General features: G+C 38.1%; 1 protein-coding gene across 3 annotated transcripts; it reads left to right on the forward strand.

The window, feature by feature from the left end:
• The first annotated feature begins 4,227 nt into the window (after nt 1–4,227).
• znf326 (zinc finger protein 326) lies at nt 4,228–9,690 on the forward strand. Of its 3 annotated transcripts, none has more exons than XM_056750754.1 (13): nt 4,228–4,364; nt 4,999–5,042; nt 5,168–5,240; nt 5,380–5,731; nt 6,941–7,112; nt 7,734–7,750; nt 7,817–7,862; nt 7,952–8,033; nt 8,238–8,385; nt 8,473–8,572; nt 8,751–8,881; nt 8,969–9,064; nt 9,152–9,690. In XM_056750754.1, exons 2-13 carry the CDS (start codon nt 5,015–5,017, stop codon nt 9,263–9,265), a joined length of 1,359 nt encoding a protein of 452 aa, XP_056606732.1. In that variant the 5' UTR covers nt 4,228–4,364; nt 4,999–5,014; the 3' UTR covers nt 9,266–9,690. The 3 variants fall into 3 exon arrangements, with proteins under 3 accessions (XP_056606732.1, XP_056606730.1, XP_056606731.1); XM_056750752.1 differs by lacking the exon at nt 4,228–4,364 and adding an exon at nt 4,371–4,657; XM_056750753.1 differs by lacking the exon at nt 4,228–4,364 and adding an exon at nt 4,371–4,657 and having other exon boundaries at nt 7,817–7,859.
• The last annotated feature ends 13,049 nt before the right edge of the window (nt 9,691–22,739 follow it).

Genomic DNA, 22,739 nt, shown 5'->3' on the forward strand with positions numbered 1-22,739 from the left:
TTGCCATTTTTTATATAATAAATTCCTTGAAATATACTTGTCTGTGATTTACAAATATCTTAAATAAATGAGATACATTTCAGTTGGCACAAAAGTAATAAATTAAGGATTTTACAATCCATCCATCCATCCATTTTCTACCGCTTATCCGAACTACCTCGGGTCACGGGGAGCCTGCGCCTATCTCAGGAGTCTTCGGGCATCAAGGCAGGATACACCCTGGATGGAGTGCCAAGCCATCGCAGGGCACACACACTCACTCATTCACTCACGCACGCACACCCTACGGACAATTTTCCAGAGATGGATTTTACAATCAAACCATACAAATGGTCCAAAAACAATAAAAATAAATATATAACATATATATATATATATATATAAATGTCAAAGTCAATGGGAGCATTAATCTCCTTTAATTAATATAACTGGTAATTCTCCATTATCCTTATAGTGTAGATTGGGTCTGTAGAGAATTTAGGTCACTGTCTGTTCTTTTCAACGTAGTTTATGTTTGTGCTCCCTCTAGAGGGGAATGATAGTAACGTCCATTTTAAACATTTTGTTCCTCATTTTAAATTAATTGGTGAAGATTGACAGAAGACGACCAGTAACAAGGAATTGACGACAAAGTAGTTACAATGAAATTTTTGTTGAATATAACAATTTATAAAATATCAGGATTATTTAACAGATTAACCCTTGTGTGCTGTTCATATTTTTGTTGGTGGGTCTCGTGGACCAGCTGCAGTTTGGGGTTTTTAATTCAACACAATCAAACTCTTTATGTTAAAATACTTAACAGATGTTTACTTCATACCAATTACAAGCCATCTTTACTGCATATATGGTTAATATTTGCCTCGTACCTTTGTTAGATCACATTTATAAATTGAAGTGCTACACGCTCTCTCTCTCTCTCTCTCTCTCTCTCAAGATTCAAGATTCAAGATTCAAAGGAGCTTTATTGGCATGATAAAAGAAAATTTACATTGCCAAAGCACAAGATTAAATATAAACATGCAGAAATACAGATTAAGATCAAAAATAAGATAGAATAAAATTAAAAGTCTATAAGTAAAAATCTATATATATATACATCTCAATATAAACAGAAAAACAGTTTTAATTAAAGTTCTCAATAAGGGTGATAGTGTCAGTTTGTGTGTGTTGTTCTGTCAGTGTTGTGTTGTGTTGTGCTGCTTGTTCTTTGGTCGTGGCAGGACTTGACGTATCTTGCAGCCAGGTTTGAGCTTCTTGACTTTTCTCCCAGTATGTATGAGATCTTGTCCTTTTGTTGAAACTGGTCAAAGTCTTTGTGTAAGTTTGTAAACTGGGGGAAGAATGTTTCTCTGATGTGTGTGTAGTTGGGACAGGAGAGGAGAAAGTGCAGCTCTGTTTCCACTTGATTGTGTGTGCAGTGTGGACACAGTCGCTCTTCTCTCGGTGTCCATGTGTGTCTGTGTCTGCCCGTCTCTACAGTGAGCTGGTGATCACTGAGTCTGTACATGCTCAACACTTTTCTTAGTTTAGGGTCTGATACGCTTGTGAGGTATTCTGACACTTTATATTCTCTCTTTAGTGACAGGTAGCATTCCAGTTTACTTTGCTGAGCTGTTGCTTCTGTCCAGTGTTGGAGATATTTCTCTTTTTGTCTTTTCATCATTTGGTTTAGTCTGGCTGGGGTTTGGGGTTGACTTGGGCATGTTTGGGGTTGTAGAGTTAGTTGTGAGATCAGTTGGATGAAGGGGTTTCTCTCTGGGCTCAGCTCTTGATGACTTAAGGCTTTGTGATGGAGTGTGTCTGTGTCGCTGTTCTTAAGGTGTGTGTAGAATTTTAAAGCTCTTTTTTGTATTTTAATGATTAGAGGATACAGTCCTAATTCTGCTCTGCAGGCATTGTTTGGAGTTTTTCTCTGTACCCGTAGAATGTTTTTACACATTTCTGTTTGCAGAATCTCTATTGGGTGTTTGTCCCATCTGCTGAACTCTTGGTTGGCGAGAGGACCCCAAACCTCACTTCCATACAGCGCGATTGGTTCTATAATTGATTGTATTATTTTCAACCAGATTACGGTTGGGATGTCAATTTTGATATTCTTTTTTATGGCGTAAAAGGCTCTTCGTGCCTTGTCTCTCAGGTCGTTCACAGCCTTGTTTAAGTTTCCGGTGTTACTAATGTTTATACCAAGATATGTGTAGTTCTTGGTGTGTTCTAGGGGCACGTTGTTTAGTTTGAAACGCTGATGTTGATTTTGGCTACTGGGCTTTTTTTGGAATATCATGACTCGAGTCTTCTTAAGGTTAACCGATAGGGCCCATGTTTGGCAGAAAGTGTGCAGGGTGTCCAGATGTTGCTGTAGACCTTCTTTTGTGGGTGACAGCAGCACCAGATCGTCTGCAAACAGGAGACATTTCACTTCGGTGTCTTGTAAGGTCGGGCCGGGTGCTGGTGACTGTTCTAGAGCTCCAGCTAATTCATTCATGTAAATGTTAAATAGTGTAGGACTTAGACTACAGCCCTGTCTCACTCCACGACTCTGGGAGAGAAAGTCTGTGTGCTTGTTGCCAATTTTAACTGCAAATGTGTTATTGGTGTACATTGATTTGATGATGTCGTAGGTTTTTCCTCCGATGCCGCATTGAATCAACTGAAGAAAAAGTCCCTCATGCCAGATTGAGTCAAAAGCTTTTTTGAAGTCAACAAAGCATGAGTAGAGCTTTCTTTTATTTTGGTTTGTTTCTTTGTCAATTAAGGTACGAAGAGTGTATATATGATCGGATGTGCGGTATTTGGGTTGGAAACCAATTTGGCATTTTCTCAGGATGTTTTGGTTGTTTAGATATTGGAGAAGTCTGCTGTTAAGAATGTTACAGAGGAGTTTACCTAGATTACTGTTTACACATATTCCGCGGTAATTATTAGGGTCGAATTTGTCTCCACTTTTATGGATTGGAGTTATGAGACCTTGGTTCCAGATTGTGGGAAATATACCTGTACTAAAGATGATATTAAACAGTTTGAGGATGGCGAGTGTAAGTTTTTGGTCTGCGTGTTTAATCATCTCGTTTAGGATACCGTCGATACCACTTGCTTTTTGGGATTTAAGTTTTGGTATATTTTGTTCTAGCTCAGCGAGTGTAATTGGATAGTCTAAAGGGTTTTGGTAATCTTTAATTGTTGACTCCAGAGTGCATAGTTTGTTGTGTAGGTTAGTTTGTTCATGGTTCTTGTTTATTTTACTAAAGAGGTTTGAGAAGTGCTTTATCCATACGTCTCCGTTCTGAATGGGAAGATCTTCATGGTGGGGTTTGTTAAGTGTGTTCCAATGTTCCCAGAAGCGATTTGTTTCTAGAGATTGTTCAATTGCTTTTATCTGGTTTTGTGTATCTTGTTTCTTTTTCTTCCTTAGTGTTTCCTTATATTGTTTAACTTTTTCATGGTAGAGTTGGCGTGTGTTTACATTGTCAGCATCTCTGTGTTTCTGATTTGATAGAATTCTTACTTCTTTTCTAAGGTTTTTACACTCCTTATCAAACCATTTCTCATTTACCGGCTTTTTGTTTGGTTTTGTGTTAGTGGGTTTTAGGTCAGATAGCGTTGCAGATATTGTAAAAATTTGGTTAATCCTGTCTACTGCTAAATTTACACCTTCATAATTGTGTGGAAATGGGGTATCGAGGAATTTATTCAGTAGGATTTGAATTTTTGGTTCACGAGTTATGCTTTTGTATGTATCTTCGCAATTTTGTTTCCACCTGAAAGTTTGTTTTAGGGTATGGAGGTGAGTTTGTTTTGATGCCTCTGTGTTAGGTTTGGATCTATTGAGGTAGAGAGTGATTTTACTGATTTTACTCTCTCTCTCTCTCTCTCTCTCTCTCTCTCTCTCTCTCTCTCTCTCTCTCTGCATCTGCATAAAACATGGCCTGATTTCCCCCTCAAATTGGTTAGATACGTTAGGTACACAGTAATTATCTTATATTTTATTACTCAGTATGAATGTTCAATAAAGTGGTTATTAAATTGTCTGTGGTTATTTAGTTGTATATTGTTGTATAAATAGCTGTTATAGTTATAAGGCTTGTTCGACTTCATGCGGCGCCGCAATATCCTACAGGCTGTTGACATCAAAGTACCGCGAGAGCGATTCGAAAGCAAACTTTTAATAGTTTTTCGAATCGCTCTCGCGGTACTTTGATGTCATCCGCTCTTCAGATCCTTCAGCGCCGCATCAAGTCGAACAAGTCTATGACGCTGTCACGTGGTCCCTAAAGCGTTTCACAGCGCTTTTCGGAATTGCCCAATCAGAGTAGTGGTGAATTACTGAACATCTATTATGTAATCGTTTAATAGAGATAACCGAAGTAAGTATTATTTGGTTACAAGGCGCAAGACCCTGCAAAATATATCAAACAATTACACTGTGTAGTAAATGTGTATCCGATCCATGCAACGCAATGGCGGACTCCATTTGTGAGAGGACAATCGCCCTCTGGAGGAAGACAACTTTGTGCTCCATAGGGAACAAGTAGCGGCTTTGTTGTGGCAAATAGCCTTGAACTGGGCACATTGTTTAGTTTGTTTGCAGGGGAATGATTTCAGCGATACCAGCTTTAGTTAATGCGGAACGACTGACTGACTCTCGCATGTTTATATGGTAATTTACACGAGATTTGTTTGAATGAAATTTGGAAAACAACTGCCGGGGTTTAAAAACAGTTCATTTTAACGAAAAACGCAGGCTATTATCAGGCTATTATCGTTGATTAGAAAGCATTGATAATCACGGAATCACTGTTTTATTAATTAAATAAGATACATAGCCTACTATGCGGAGAGGTTTAGTAAAGACGAGGGCAAATACATAGAGGTTATCAAACAAAAGTCAGCTGTGTGGAAGTCTAGTTGTTTGGGAGAGAGTGGTGCATGGAAATACTCAACAAGCTAAAAAATATGAGCATAATATAAGGCTATAACATTCTACATTCTGTGTTAAAGGACTTATAAAGAAGAAATGTTCCCATCAAGAGCTGAAAATTCTGGTAAAGAAATGTCTTATTTTATGTTTGGGTTATTTTGTAATTTTGGCTTTCAGATATTGTTTTTTAAATGAGTACATGTCAAGAGCATACCCACAAATAATCACCTTTATTGTTTATCTGTGTAGGCAAATGTCACAGCCAACCATTATTTGGATTATTTGCATCCTCAGAGGCATTTGAGAGTAATGGCACTGCTAGGTGAATATTGTTAAAGAAACTTCCTCTCATTTTTGCTTCTCTTATAAAACAGTGAATAATTAAGTAAATACGTCTTCTCTTTTACTATGTTGTTCATGTTGTAAATTTTTAAAGAGAATGTAATTTATTTTTGCCCCAGATATGGTACCTTTGAATCTCTTGGACTTGGGACCTTGAGCGCTGAAGATGCAGTTACAGATTATGAAAATTCTTTCAGAGGGTACGGTGACAGCTATTCAGACACCTGGGCAGCAGATTGGGACAGACCCTGCCTCTTGGGATCCCAGAGATCCAGGTCTCCGTTTTCAGACAGCAGCAGAGAAAGTCAGTACTCTACCTCCAATCTTTCAGATTCCTCCAGCCTGTACTCTCCCTCACATTCAAGGCCAGCGCCTATTGGCACACGGGGAAGAGACATGCACACATACATGCAAAGAAACTATTGTGGAAGAGGTGCTGTTGTATCTGAGGACAGACCAAAAGCTGTAGAAGTAAGTCTGGATTTGTTAGACTTTAATGTCTATTGCAAACAAACAAATTATCTACATAATAATGGTAGTTTTTAGTGCTACTAAACTATAATAACAAAAATGTTTTCAAACAATGTCCCTACACTGTTATTTCCTCCTTTCCACCCCACCTGTCTTCTGCCTTCTTCCTAGAAGGTCCTCAATCTCATGCCATTTGTCAGGTCTAGCCCAGGGGTTGGCAACCTTTGCGACCAAAAGAGCCATTTGGGCCCCCTCCCACCAAAATAAAATTGGTCTGGAGCTGCAAAATAAATGTAACCTTTAAATTACTAAAACACGTTTTTTGGATTGTAAGGTAGTAGTTACCCAGTTGCATCACTAGGTGGCAATACAGTGCGATTTATAAATTTATAAATGTTTGTCCCTGGCAAGAAGTGGGAGTCTTGCACGCGCTGCTTTAGTTAGACTTTTTTTCCGTGGACTTTTGTTTCAGCTTTTGTTTTTGCAGTATTTGATGAACAGCCACAAGACACAGCATACTCTATGCATACAGACATGAGAAGTGCGCTAGCCAAGCAAGATTTAAACTATGCCGGCTAAGGACCTAAAAATTTGGTTTAAAGATGAAAAACGTACCAAGCAGAATGTTTTCTCACCATTCTGTTTTTTTACACACGCATACAATGTTTGGTGCTGTCACAAATCTGTTAAAGCAGAAATAAAACCACTACTCTGTTTTTTTCTGTCACCTTCGGTCGCGCTCATATGTACATCGCATGCACTTACTTCGTCTCTTTGAATGAAATATCTGAAAAAGCAAATACATTTACCCAGCCAGCGTGTATGGCTGAGTAGATGTGAATGCTTTTTCAGATAGTTCTTAAAGAAATCAGGACAGATGTGGTCAAAATGGACAAAACAGACGGATAACAGCAGCAGGTGTAAACGGGTATGTGCCTCTTTCGTCCACTTGTGATCCGATTGACCAAAACGCATCTTAATACCAAGCATAATACAGGGCCTTATAAAGACAGCGGGAAGCTACAGCAGGGGGGCTCGAGAGTCACGGGTTGCCCACCCCTGGTCTTGCCAGAAGCTGACATGCCAGTCCAATAAGCAAATAGAGCAATAGTTTGAAACTCTTTAGCTAGGGCAACAGTTAACAGTTTTCTCTGCTTAACAGGAAAGTAATTGAAAAATAAAACCCTTTTGGTCTTTTCTCCTCGTCAGTGCCCAGCTCAAAGTCCCGCTCTTCGCATAAACAGACTTCTCAACTACTCAAACTCCTCTGCTCCAGTGTTTCGAGGGACCAAAAGGAAGATGATGGAACCAGTACCTCCGTGCAAGTTGATTAAAAAGAAGAGGATTGTCAGAGTAGTTCCTTGCTTAAGCAGGAGTGTGGGTATGTTGTGTGCTTTGTTGTTAATACATTGGCAACAATCATTTTCCATTAAAAGGAACAGCTCACCCCTAAATTTAGATATGTAAAGAAAGATATGTGGAAGAATGCTTGTAACCAAACAGATCTTGGTTACCATAGACTACCATAGTAGGAAAATGTCTTTGTTCTGTTAAACACAAAAGAAGATATTTCGAAAAATGGAAGACGGCAAACAGTTGGAGAGGCATTTCCCTGCAACCTGTATTAGACGTACAACCCAACCCACAACCACACTTGGATGTAGTTGGGTTGAATGTCACATGGGTTGTGTTGGATGTCAACAGCAGAATGCAGCGAGACCTTCTTGAACAGTTCTGGGGCACTTTTGACTACAATGGTAATCTTTCCTTCAATAGTGGCCATGAACGGTTTGGTTGCAAGCATTTTTCCAAATATCTTTCTCTCTGTTCATCAAAACAAAGAAATTTATATAGATTTGAAACAATGCAAGGCTGAGTAAATGATTTGAGAATTTTCGTTTTTGGGTGAGCTGTCCCTTTAAATCCCTTTCTACAGTTTTTTAATAAAAAACTTAAGGTTTATGTTGGTGCTTAGCATGCTTTTCTTTTTTTCCCTTTGTAGGACCAGACATTTTAAAGGTAAGAATCCACACTCAAAGTTCAATTATGTGGAACTGATCTGAAATGAAATTTTCATTTCCACAGGACATTTGTAATTCTCCAGATAACCAGGAGATAGACGAGGAAGGTGGTATGTGTTTATTTTTCTAAACATGCATTTGGCAATGTTTTAAAACAGTCCATCAAGTCATCATTATTGTTGTTTATTCTTTAACGCAGTGTGTGGTAAGAAAGTTCGAGCCAGAGAAAAACGCAGAAGACGACGAGAGAAGAATCATGAAAAATATGGTGAAAAGCACAGGTAAACTTTTGAGTGCCCTCACCACTTTTGCCATTGAGGAATCACTTTGATTTTAAATGTAAAATCTGGTCAATTAGGATCTATTTGCCTGATCAAAATAATCTATTACAGTATACTAAACGGTACTGCGTTAAGGTCAATACCTCGTAATGCCTTGTCAATGCCAATTATAGCATTAACTGCAGCATTTGTGTTTTCTTAAAGGTGGGCTTTTACTTGTGCTTTCTGTAAATTCCACACGTTTGAAGACAAAGACATCGAGAAACACTTTGGAAGCACATATCACAAGGAAATTCTTGACTACATACGACGGCAAGCTAAATTTGATGACAATGTCATCAGTTTTTTGCATGTAAGAACTTTTGAAAAATGTGTTTTTTATTACAGAAGTGTATTATTTTGGTTGATATACATTTACCCACGTTCTAATGCTGTACAGGATTGCATGGTTCACAAATTTCGTAAAACGGTCTCTACTCTACATAACCTGAAGTCTACCTGTGGACACAGCAAAGATGAGTGGGCAAAAATCATGGAAGGTATGATTCAAATTCACCATGAAAAAAAATTGTTACAACTTTAGATGAACAGTGATACAAAACAAAGTTTTGGTCGTATCAGGTATACAAATTTAACTAAACCACTATATTTTTAACGAATTAAATCAAATTTGTTGTAAAAGTATGTTTATAGCATGGCTAACATTTGTCTTTGCAGGGGTGACAGAGGATGATTACATGAGAAGAATGGAGGTGGTTTACTGCAGTGCATGTGACATTTACATTCCTGTGGTTTTCAGCTCTGTACAGCAGCATCTTTGTTCTCATACTCACCTCAAGAGCAAAGCGGTGACTATATGTCCTGTAAATATACTTAGGCTCCAGTTTTGGGTGATGGGCTTTATGTTTACGGGGTGTTCTGTGTTTACTTTAAAGGCTTACAAAGATCAGCTGAAAAGAGACAGTGTGGTCACAGCCAAAGCCATTATCAATAATGATAATGTGAAAGTGCGCTATGAGATGTACATGAAGGTAATAACTATTTTGGCACACAACAAATCATTTGGTCATAGTGGATGATCTTGAATTCGTACAAATATTATCATCTTATTTTAACAGGGAGAAGACCCGTTTGCAGCTGATTCGAAAGACACAGGTTCTGATTCTCAGGATCAGGAGAGGTCAGACGCGACTGAGGATGATGAGGCAGAAATAAGTGACTCATATTGTTAGACAAAGACTGAATGGATATAAAAATGGGTCCTTAAAAACGAGAAAAGAGAGAGAGACTCTTTCCAGTTTCTTGTTCTGTATCCTCAAATTCACAGGCATGAATACATGTGGTTCAGATGGCCTAAGTTCAAAATTCAGTTAAACATTTATTAATGTAGGCTACTTTTTCTTTGTAGGCCTTTTCTATTTTTATTGTACTTTTTGTTTAAGTTATTTTGTGTCTTTGTAGTATCTTACGCAAGTTTGTCATTAAAATGTTTGGCACTGTTCTGAATTACATTAAACTTGACAGGAATATATTTGAATGCAGATGTTTATGGGTTACATTTTTGTTACATCCTGTAATATTTGGGATTGGAAACTTGCCTTGTCACTGTGTGTTCTAAGAAAATATGTGTTGACTATTAAATTTTCACATTACACAGGTTGGGTTTCTGAAACTGTCTCAATTATTCAACATCAGTTTATCTACTGTAATATGTATGTTTAGGTATGTCTGGTTCTAAAGTTTACTAGTTGCAAAAACAAGCCATTACTGGTACAGCTGCTTAGTGTAATTGCCCCCCCTGCTGGAGGCAACAAACAATGACAGCTTTGCCAACACTGCTGTCCAACCCAGTATGTTCTTTAAAACTTCTATCCCAAATGTTCAAGCAGTAATATTAAGAGCCTTTAATCACTGCTAAATTATCATATGACGTTTTTACTTGTACAACTTTAATGTTTTGCTTATAGTCAATATCTTTCATGTAAAGCTGCTTTGTAACAATGAAAAATTGTAAAAAGCGCTAAATAAATATAGTTTGGTTATTATATAGTGTTAGTTTTTGGCTAATTAATGTGAATGTTAGCTTAATGTTGAACATATGTTTTTGTTTGATTTAGGATCTAATTGCAAATGTTTCAGTTTAAATTGTGTTGCCGGCCACAAAACAAATTATTTATTCTTTTTATGATAAATTAGGTGGAGTTTTTAGGAGTTCCCAAAAATATTTGTAATATTTGGGTCTACAGAAACAGTCCTCCGCCTGTATTTTAATTTGAGCAAATCCCTTTACAGTAAATTTAAACCACTCAAATGATCTGCAGCACATGGATAATGATTAATAAATAAGTACAATTTGTTGTACAATGTAAATATAAATAATTTTACAATTATTATATAAAAAATACACATAAACAATCTTGATTGTTTTTACGAACTTGCCAAGTCCATGTTGTCTGATTACCAACATTCTTTTAAATATTTTTTTTCTGTTCTGCACAAGAAAATCATGCTGTTTCTTTTAAATGTGTCTTCTTTGTGGCCTCATTATTGGTGCATGTTGTCAAACTTTTGAACGATAGTTCACCCGAAAAAAAAAATCCTGTCATCATTTACTCACCATTTTGTCATTTCAAACCTGTATGACTTTTTCTTTCTTCAGGAGAACTCAAAAGATATTTTAGAGGATGTTGTTAACTGGCCCCCATTCATCTTTCTTCTAAATATCTTCTTTTGTGCTCTGCGGAACAAAGCAAGTCATAAAGGTAAACTGACAAGAGGGTGAGTAAATCATGACAGAATTTGGGGTAACTGTCACTATAAGTTGTGAGAACCCTTTTATAATAACTTGGCTTAGTCTTCCATATATTAAGCAGGTATCTTGACAGACACCAGAAACCTTTTATTGTATGGCTTTTTATTTTAGCCTGAAGAGTTTTGAGATCTCTGATATAGAACTTTGTAATGACCTGACAGTGAAGTTCATTGTAAATCAGTTTCTATGGTCTGTTGTTCTAAGGGAGTTTTGTCTGACAAATCCCATCATACTGAGCTCACTGGTTACCTTATCGGAAGAATTTTACCTCCTCCATCCTCGTGAAAGTACGCTTAAAATGCAGAGCGTCTGTGATAGATTCCTTTGAGGAATAAATAGCTTGTGATATTGCTTTCCCTCCAATGATACAGGAACTGATAAGTGGATGTTATTGTGTCTTCCAAAAATAAAAAAATTCTTTATTGAGTGGTTATATTAAAGCATAATAATCATATTGATCTCTTGTCTAATTGGTTATTGCATTAGAAATTGCATTAGATGCGGATCAAAAAGAGCCAGAATACTGTATATAAAGATGTTACATGTACTGTAAGTGTTGATTTAAATCTAAAGTCAGTGTTTATCTGCTCTAGATGCGAAAGATCTCTTTTTAATTGGGCCTTAAACCCAGTAATATACTAATTGTAAAACTTCAATCTGGGGTATGGCCTTGGATTTATTTTCGTCTGCATGTGTGTGTTTAGCCCAGGGGAAGGCACTGGCACTTTGTAAGCACATGCACAGATGATGAGTAGTAATTATGCTTTAATGATTTCCCGGGGCATATCGCTCCCTCTCTCTTTGCAACTTTAACTGTCTTTCTTCTCGCTCAGTCCCCCTAAATTAAGACTTAATTTGAAAACATTTGGTGATGAAATGCAGCTTAAATCTTCTAATGGCCACATGAGCCCCATGCGGGCATTTTTGCTTGGCATCTTTGATGTCAGATGCCCCTGACTGGGTGTTCCGGGCACCGATTGCTGCTTATTGGCCATAATTGGGACAAGTAGTCTTAAAAAGGGCATCCACTGTGAGTGCAACTTTGATGGCTGCAGTAGCCACACCATTGCTCGGGGTGAAGGAGCCCTCCCCCAACAAGAACCCACAAGCACTAAGGCCCTGTCACTTATTAAAGGAGCATGTCACCACAAAGTGGCAGATGTCCTGATAGGATCCGGCTTAATCTTTGGCCCCCGCTTGGCTTGTTAGTACACATGGTTCAAGAGAAGAGAACTGTTAGTGTTTTTAATAACTGTTACTTGTATTCTTTGGAGGCTTCTTTTTTCCACCACCCCTTATCTTACTTATTCTAGCCCTCTCTCTCTCTCTCCTGTGTCTTTTTCTTTATCTCTAGCTAGAAGGTGTTTCCAACCCCTCCTAGCCACGCTCAGATTCTTTTCTCTCCCTCAGGTGCTGGCCTTGTCATGTCAAGGGTTCAGTGCCATCCGAATGTTTTTAAAGCTCCATTTTCGCTCCGCGCTGCACCCTGCTTGTCACATGAAGATGAGGCTGGTGTCCTGGGGTACACACCTGGCACTCTCAGTCCCATCAACCCCAGCCAGCCCTCTAGAGAGCGACCCATCCTTTTAGGTTTTTTCCACAGGTAAAATTGTGAAAAACCTTGCAAGGCCCCTGATTCCCCCCGAGGTAAAATCCATAATGGAGTTTTGATTCGAGCTACAAGGGCCTTGAAAATTGACTGCTTTAACCACACAGCTGCCTTTCAGAAGGTCAGCACTGCACAGAGACAAGAGAAAATCATTGGCCCAAACAGGGCTGGAAAAGGCCAGAACAGCTCACCACAAATTATACACCCGTGGGGCACCATCTAGGCATGGCTTTTACAACAGAAATAACTTAAAATGTGGAGTATGTCTTCTTAAACATGCACATTTTTGATAATAAATTATTCAAAATGTAAACGTATTGACTGTAACCGTTTTCTTGCCAGCTCAAGGATAAAGGTCTGCTTGTGTTTGATATCCTTTGATGATTGCGTGAGGTCAATAAGCAGGGGTATCTATAAAGAGAAAATACTTTTGCTGATCTCTAGAAAAGTTTGGTCTATAATAATTTGGAGTTTCTTACTGGTACTAATAAAGGACCACATATGCTAGTTCTAAAAGACAGAGGGCGCTATGGCATAACTTCAGGATTTTTTTACACATTCAAAGATTTATTCCAGTGTCAGTCAGGTTTTTGATATTTGATGTCAACTGACACATAACTGTTCTGTTTTGTAAAGCTCTTGTTATATTTCATCATAAGCCACACTGTCATCGTGGGAGAGACTCCTGTCAAATTCTCCACGATCACTAAATCTGCTCATCAGACAAGCAAAACAAACCCCCTTGTTTTCAATCACTTAAATGTAATCTGTTCTATTTTACAAATAATTGGCATCCTTCCTCCTGTCAGTTTTGCACCTTTTTGCAGAAGCTAAACTCCATACACATGGATGAATAGCTATCTTATAAAACACCATAATCTTTTTTTCCCCGATTTTGTTTTGATAAGGTAAAGCAAGTCATTGTATCTCGATTACTGACTTTGGATCATCTCACCAATGGCATGTCAAACCTGCCAACTGTAAAAAACATTGTAACTTAATTCATACAGCTTCATTAAATGGTTAAGTTAAATCAAAATAGCATAATGAGTGAATAAAAGTTCAAATACATTGAACTGAAAGTCAGTTCAATATAATAAACTTCATTTGACTCATAAAGCTAATTTTATTAACTTAAAAATATAGGTAAGCTGAAATTTATTTTTGCAGTGTATACTTCCTTTCAGGACCCTTAAAATGCATAGCTATACCTGACAGTTAAATTCATCTTTTGACAGCACCAAACGTGTTGAATTCCCACAGAAGTTAATACTCTAAATACTCGTTGTTGCAATCAGTTAAACATCCCCGGGAGGCTCAACAGAGTTTTCCCTTTGAACAAATACCCGTGGGAGACCAGTCTAGGACAGCGCCAGAACCTAGAGGTCTTAACTGCAGGTGCTGCTGGGAGTTTATCTAATGAAACAATTGGTAATTTCTCCTGCGAGTGTGGGGAGAGATGTCGAAAAAGAAAGAAGAGAGAAAGAGTTTAAGAGTATGTTTTCAGGATGAATCTTTAGCTGGGCTTAATTTCCCATGCTTGAGCAGAGTGGAGGATTTTTTCCTCCTTACAGATCTTTTTGTCAGATCCTGCTTACCCAGGATAGACCCAGGGGCACTCTAAGAACATACACATCACCTAGATTTGCCTTACAGCCCGCTTCCTTCTCCAGCGATCGCTCCCTGGATCCCCGGCGGCTTCTTTGTGCAGCAAAGACGCAAGAACGTTTTAGAAATCAAATTTCACTTTGTCAGAGTGAACTTGGAACAGACTTTAAGTTGAATAGATATAATAGAGCATAATTGTTCCAAATACACAGTCATACATATCCCCAGATTATAAATGCTTGCACAAAAGTGAGCATTAACACATCTAAATGACATTTCCTTCAAACTGTAGTGACAATTGAGGAGTGTCTTAAAAAATAAAATTCACACTTCAGTAGATGGGGACAATTCTCGCTATTAACAAATCATCAACTACGACTTTTTCCTGAATAAATTCTGAATTTGTTGAATATTGATAGTAAGATAGTTTTTAGGTTTAGGGATGCAGAAAATGTGCTTTATACGTATTAATAAACAGCCAATATGCCAACAAGAGGCATGCTAATAACAACTAGTTAATAGTGAGAATTGCCCCCTATATTGCTGTGTTACCAAATTATTTTTTCAACCATTTATTTCTATGGTCATATTCTTTGCATTAATTTTAAAAGCCTTTTGTTTAGTTACTCATGAACACCTCAACACCCTTGTACTTTTAACAGCATCACTCTTGTTTATCATGGAACCATACCGACAGACTCATGGCCCGTTGGGGGATTTTGAAGTGTACAGGTTATCATAAGTATGAGTCAGTCTACTGAGGCACAAGGGACACGGAAGTGGTCTACAGAGGAAACTGTGGCCGATACGTAGCGAGTGTATTCCTTCATCCCTCAGCACCTTGCCTACGTTGACCAGAGTGTCCATCAGTGTGGTCTCTCGAGTGCCGTAGGAACAGCAGTGCTGGCAAAAATAAAAAACACACACCTCAGGAAAGTGCTTTTCTTCATGGCTGGGGTAGAAGTGATGGATTGGGTTAGCATGAGCACACAATACATTTGTTACAGAAAGAAAGAAGGTCTGGCAGAAGAGCAATTTCACTTTACCTGCTGTTGGCTCTGAAATGTGTCTTTTAGTGTTTTGTAAGATTAACATAAAATATTTGCATGAAATAATATTGTTTCGCAGCTTGTTTTCTTGGCGATAAAACTCAAGTCTATCATAGTAGCCTATATCATGTCTTTGAATCGATATCTGATCTACGTGGCCCCCTCTGTATTGGTTGCATCTTCTGACCTTTCTTTAAAACGTTTTCTCCTGAGCTTTGTGTAAAGTCAGGCTACCTGCCAGTTTGAAGTGAGTGATTCTGAAGGCATAAATTATGCGAAGCCCCTTTTCGTGCAATAATTGTCCCAATTTCCTTTGAAGGTGGCAGTCATCCTGGATGTTCACCATAAGCTTATTTGGGGATATCCTATTTTCCATCTAGGTTATATTAATTAATGCATGCTCTTCACTCAAATTAGCCCTCGGAGGAGCAATAACTCAAATTCTTGTATTTATGTAAGTAATAGGTCAGAAAAAACATGCTAAACTGAAATAATTATGCAGTCCAACACTTTGCTTTGAGAATAAACTGCTGAAAAACCTGATAAAATATGAATGTGTTTAGGGTGCAAATATGTAAAATATTTACTGCCTAGTATCTGTGTGGTACAGCACTTAAGTTGGCAGTCAACTTCAATAAGCGGCAATACATATTTTCCTATTTGTGCACGGTGACAATGTTTTTAACAACTGTTATTGATCTACAAGGTAATCTTGGGATATGTGAAGAATTCTGTTTAGAACGCAAGTGCTCGGTTCTGATGTGAGAACTCAAGGAGACTACATGAGAGTCAAGCAATGGAGCCCCCGTGGGGAATGATCTTATGTCAGGAGATTGCAGATTTTTACGCTAAAGAAGCTACTCAATCTCTCCAAAGACTGAATTATTAAAGGCCCTGTATGTTTTTCAAAGGCTGGGTTTAGCTTTAAAATGAGAGTTGGGGGGTTGTTTCATACTGGATCATGTCTGTCCCACCCCCACCTCTACGATTCTCTCTGTATTCGCTCAAATGGCCCTTTACTTTCTAAGCATGCTTTTACTGCCTTTGAAGAGTTATTTTTGTTGATGAAAAGGATATGCTGGCTTGGTAAAGTGAACTGCTGCGATGGCTTGCTCGTTTAATACTCCTCCCTTCTAGGTTTGGTTCATAAATTTATTATCACTAAAGTATGTGAGCAGTTTCATGCCTTAGCGAGGCCTGGAAGCTAAGTGTTGCTGATGTGAAAAGATTGAGAGCCAGACGGAACAAGTGAGATAGCAAAGAGGTGAGGGGGTGGAAAGAGAGGAAAAGAAAAAGGGGGTTCTGGACTGTTTTAGAGGATGGGGTGGAAGGTTTAAAACAGTCTGCTTTATTGATCGCTCGCCGAAATTGAACAATTAGACAGTAGCCTGACTTTTGCAGGGATATCTGCAAATAACCAGCCATTATTACAAAGCATATCACAGAATAAACCCTGATGGGGTGATTGGAACCAGAATACAAAGTACCAAAAAAGCATACAACTAGGCCTACACATTATGCATGCAAACATACAGTGTACATTTTACATTCATGCCTTCTGAATTGTATACATGTATATCTCAATGTAAAACTAATTAGATGCATTCGATTTTTTATCCAAAGGGACTTACTGTACAGTTTTCTAATTGTAGGCACATTCCCCCTTGAGCGGACTGAGGTTAAGTGCTTTACTCAGGGGTAAAACGCTGATAAAGCAGAATTATGACTCAAGGACTCTTCTACTGCGTTTTCTTGTGTCATCCGTATTTAGAGTAACTCAGAAGGTTTTAGCAGTACATTTCCTTATGCTTCCTTATGTATGATGCTACCATCATATAGTCAGGATATTTTAAAGAAGTGCAGCATCACATTCCACTAATAGATTCACAATGGGCTTTACACATGCATTTAGCCAAGACCTCTATCCAAAGGATTTGTGCATTCAGACAGTACATTTTATGAACATATAGGAATAGGAATCAAACCCATGTCCTTTTCATTTGCCGGCACAAAGCCACGACAATTAATTAATGGCTCTCACACTCTATACGAATGTGCTAGTCAAAACCCGATCTTATCAAGACATACCCACTCATGAGATGTCCCAACCCATGTCTAAATGCCAAACATGTAAATGGTTTGACACCTGGCCATGCGGAAATAAGACAGATGTCTTAAAAGGAGAATGCTTTAAATACTGGCCAAATCTGTCAGTAGACCATTCACAGCCACCGTTACTTAATCTACTTTCATGACACGTGGGAAGAAGATGGACTCAGTACTGAAGAAGGGACTGTTGCTCATTACTAACATTGGCTAATGAAGAGAATCCAGCCTTGTCAAGGTGTCTCTGACTATTGGTGGTGTTGTTTGCAAGCTCTGGCATGTGTTTGGTGATTTAAACTGCTGGTTAGGAAACTGAAAGGCATCTAATGGATTGTGTAGATGAGATCCCAGGTGGGATACTGTTGCAGGATCGTCCTTGCGCCAGATGTTTTTCTCCCGAATAGCTATGGCCTCAGCCCAGAATGAAAAATGAGTGAAGAAATGCAATTTGATTCAGGCACAAGGACACAAGCTGTGCTCGCGTAAAATCCTGAATCCCTGCACTTTAACACTAAAAGTGTATAAATGGAACATGAGGGCCCTGAACGTTTTTCACATGAAGAAATGTTGTGTTTTAGATGTGTACAGATAATTAAAGAGCATCTACTTTATAAATGACTTGTTTTCAATTTAATCTCACTTCAGAACACTTTATGATGTTCAAGCTATGCTATTTTCAGTGTTTTAGACATCTCAGAATGATTTGGATTAAGTATATGAACTGTTCTTTTCAGCAACTGTTCTTTTCGTTTCCAAGAACCCGGTTTTTAAATTAGACCTAATTTGGTCATGAATTATTTATGAATGAGCTAACATATGTCTTAGAAGGTCTTGTAGCGCACACATGACTACTTTTAAGGGCTCCTCATGGAGCGGTGGGGCCTGTCGTCCTATAGAAAACATCTATGTAGAGTTTATTTAGAATAGTTTGGTTTTATTAAGATTTTTCCTTTACTATATCTTTAAATGTTTTCTGCATATAAAACAACAAGAAACAAACCCTTTCTCTCATTACAGCACTGTTTCCTCGCTCTAAAACGAACAGCATGCGTTTAGGCTTCAGCATTAGAAGCAAATCACGTATAAGGTGACATCCTGAGCACCTCCTGTCCGACCAGCCCGTGGGCCTGCTCTCGCTCCTGTTCCCTGTCTTGATAATGAGAGGCTGGGCCTGTGACAAACTAAAGGGTAATTACAGCAATAAGACACAGAGGATGTCACCGAGAAAGATTGGAGGTGAGGGGCCTCTCTGCTTTGTGCCAGCAGCTCGGTGCTCTTGTCCCCCTGATCCTACCATTCCCCCTTTCATCTCCTCTGCTCACCCATTAAAAATTCATTCAAGACCTCCAGACATATTTATGGGCAAATGCTTTGGTAGAAGTGGTAGTACTGAAAAATTCATTGCTACAGTGGCTTCTAACAGCCCAGAAACCCGTAATTAATTTGATTGTTCAAATTATACAATAAATTCATTTATACAATATTTATTTAACTTTCTATTTTGCCATCTCGATCAGGGCTGATAAAAATACATGTTCCATTGGTTTGTGAAAGCTGAATCAGTGCCTTTTTTTTCTATCGTCTTTGCAACCAGATCTCTCTCTGTTAGGGAAAGGTGCCCTTTTCCTTAGGGATTGTTTCTTTGAATACAAGTGACTTTTTTATTGGAATTCATTTCCAATACAGACAATAGGATAGTGTGCATGTTTGCACTGTTTAGTAAATCTGTTCATGCTTTACATGGAATAACAATCACGTCTATGCCCACAGGTTCAGATTTGATAGTGCATGACATGGAGAGGAAAGTTCCCCACAGCCCCTGTTAAAAACGAGGTTTTACAAAACCTTGCCACAAGGCCCTGTTAGCGAGAAGCTCTGTCATCCAGCCGAACATGCGATCTTTGCCTGTGAGGACCTCAATTATTACCATCATGGCTTCAGCTCTTCAATGTCAAAGCAAATCAACATAGAACACCATGATGCTAGTTTGTGGATGCTAAACAATATTTTTATCTTGGAAAATCTTTGATTGTTGATTATTATATATATATATTTATATATATATAATATATATGCCGGCGATGATGTTTTTACCATTTTTGAATAATACTTCAACCAAAGGTAATTTCATACACTGTTTTCATGTTTTCAAAATATAACATGAAAATAAAACATGTGATGGTCAGAACGTGAAATTTGCTCCCACGTATTCAATTTTGACAGCTACTGAATTCAAACTTGGGTGGAAACTCTGCTTCCTCATTACACATTGTATTGCTAAAAGGATTTGTTTATGCCTGTATTTGCATGGGAAATAAGCCATAGTTGGCATCCATTTCTTTTTCTCTATAAATATAGCAATTTGGCACTGGAGCACTCATACCATATCTGTCCCAGCATGCCTTGGTAAAAGGGGCACTGCCCACTGAGAGTTGGCACTAGTCCCATTCTGTGCCAGATGTGTGCTGGAGGGGAGGGCAGCGCAGGGTTAATGTTCATGCAATGGAGACTGCTTAGCACTGTCAAGGTCCGTCCACCCCTCGGCCTTGCACAGACGCTGTCAGGGCTCAGTTGGGTTCACCAGTGGCATTAATCTGACTTCTGTTTTTCATTAGCTCTGTTAAACACAAGGGTTTCCCTTCAGGGATTGCTTGCTAATTGGTCCTTGGTCTGTGTGTTCTAAGGTATGTCCCAGATATTCAGAATTAGTGTTTTTTTTACAAAACCTATGAAAAATTCCCTAAAGTCAATGAGTAAAGCTCTTACCTAACCTAAGAATATATCAAGTTAATAGTTAAACTGTTTGGTAGAAATGCAAGGCTTAATGTCTGATGTCTGGTTGACCCTACAATTTTATGACTCAACAGATAAAGAACAGCTTATTGGACAGAATATATTGATTTTTAATTATTTTATTAGCACATTCAAGAATTCAAACGTTCTTTTCATGAGGAGAAAACTTTTCCTATCATGATGTTTACTACTCTAGACAAAGATGGAATTTGGTTTAATTGTTTGTAAATGTCATTTCATGTGGTGATATGGTCCCTGGTGTGGTATGGCCCTTTAAGGGTGGCTGGTGATTGGTGCCTTGGGAATAAGGTACCTATATAAGAACAGGTGAGATGTTTGGACTCATCTTGGCATTATTTGTATGTGGTCTGTGTGGTAAATGCATCTCCTCTGTTTAGGTGCGGTAGAGTTTAAGGTGACATTGCAATGGATTTAAATTGTTTGTTTGATTTAATGTAATTTTTTGGTTAGTTGGGCTGCCACCATGTTGTATTGATTTATATGAGATTGTTAGTGTGTATAAAGATAAAATGCTTTTTATAAGGAAACTAAGCATGATCTGCTGCTTTGCAGAAGTTGTCAGCTGCTGCTTTGCTGTATTCTGAAATCCAGTGTTTTAATGGTGGAGGCCCTGAATGGCCTCTTGGCACAAGTTTATAAATGATTGTTAATAGTTTCTGTGAAAAGTTTATGTTGTCTACTTTCGTACCTTATAGCCCTGGTTTGTTGGGGCTGTGCTGCAGAACTGCCGACCTATGTGCTGGTGTTTTTTTATTAGTACGCTTTGCTGAATCTGATTGATTTCAAGTTGTATTTGTGTAGGTTTTGTTAATACAATTTTTGTTGTTTGTTGACGCTTCATCTTGTAATGTGTTGGGTTATGTTGACAATCTTTTGTTTTGAAGTTGCCCTTATAGCGGCTGGGATGTTTTTTATTTTGAGTTTTTGTTTTTGTGTGGTAATTTTTTGTTTGTATTTTTTGGTTGATTCCTTAAACGAACACCTATTTCTTAGTTTATTTTGTTGTTAGATGTAAACAACTTGTTTTGGGCTTGGATAATGCCCTATTGAGCTCTGTGGGTCTGCTTATTACTGTTTGGATGTAAACGTTGGGTATTCTTGACTTGAACTTGACCCATCTGTCAATGATTATTAAGTTAGTATTCCATTTGTGCCCAGTTTGAGGAATTTTACGATTGTGGAGCTCAATAGGTTGAACATGGGAAAAAATGAAACAAAAGAGGTGTTGTGCTGTTTCATGTCTTTCAACTGATTCATTGGTTCATACATTGTCATCGTTTAATCAATTGAAAGTCTCCTATTTTGAAGGAGTATTTAAAAATTACACTCGAGTTACTTGTGGAAGCCCTAGCATTTATGCTTCAAATAGGGCCTATTCACAATGTTATAAGACATAAACAAATGTACCAAATTTGTAGGGAAATTATTTGTAAAGTCAGTAAGTGCCCAGATGACCCTGTATTCTTAGTGATGTAATAAATAAAACAATAGTTTATTATCCAATTCGGATGAATCCTCTATAGCAGGGGTTCTCAAACTTTTTAGATCAAGTACCACCTTTCATAAAAGTAGTTGTTCCAAGTACCACCTAATGAGTGATTTACTAACATAAATAAAGCATGATAAATACAATTTTCTCAAAAAAGCAAAACATACATCAATAATTCTTAAGATGTGATGGCACAAACTAAAATTACATATTGTCATGGGCGAACGAAATATAGTGGACAAATACTGAATTTGTAAATTTGAAATGGATAATTGTTTTGTGTGTAATTCATTGCATAATTTGGCAAAACTAAACAGACTTAAAATAGTACAAAAAACCGTATTGTTCTTTTGCTTTGCGTTTTTGTCCATTTCATTTCACCACCCAGACAAACCATGGTCATTTGTAAAGACGCATTAGCACATCATGCGCCTGCTGCCTACTGCATGATATCCGAGAATCCGAGAATCAGTAAGAGCTTTATTGCCAAGCATGTTTGCACATAAAGGAATTTGTTTTGGTGACAGGAGCATCCAGTACACAGCAACCATAACACAATAAAATAAAGTACACAGATGATTTAAATAAGGGCCAATGGGTATAACAAATTAAGAAATACAATACAATAAACATAAAATAAAGATATAGAGAGTAAAGCTATATGTGTATGTAAATATGTTCAAGTTAAAAATAAGAATAGACTATTTTACAAGGTATGTGCTATATACAGCAGAATGAAATATAATTGAATGAAAAAGTTGATTGATTGATTGTGTATCATCTGGAGGATATAATAAATATTGCACTTAATTATTATTGCACAGAGTTATTAATTGCACAGTGGGTAAAAAACATTTAACTGTTCAAGAGGTAGATGGCCTAAGGGAAGAATCTGTTTTTGTGTCTGATTGTATTGGTGCTCAGTGCTCTGTAGCGCCGACCAGACGGCAGCATTGTGAAGAGATGATGGCTTGGATGTGAGAGGTCCAGGGGGATTTTCTGAGCCCTTTTCCTCACTCTGGATGTATAGAGTTCATGGAGGGTGGGCAGGGGAGCACCAATGATCTTCTCAGCCGTCCAAACCCTCCTCTGAAGTCTTGCGATGTCTGACTTTGTGGCTGTGCCAAACCAGACAGTGATGGATGAGCAGAGACAGACTGCGGAGTAAAACTGTTTTAACAGAGTTTGTGGTAGGTTGAACTTCTTCAGCTGATGTAAG

This window comes from Triplophysa dalaica, chromosome 6 (assembly GCF_015846415.1).
Source record: "Triplophysa dalaica isolate WHDGS20190420 chromosome 6, ASM1584641v1, whole genome shotgun sequence".
NCBI lineage: Eukaryota > Metazoa > Chordata > Actinopteri > Cypriniformes > Nemacheilidae > Triplophysa > Triplophysa dalaica.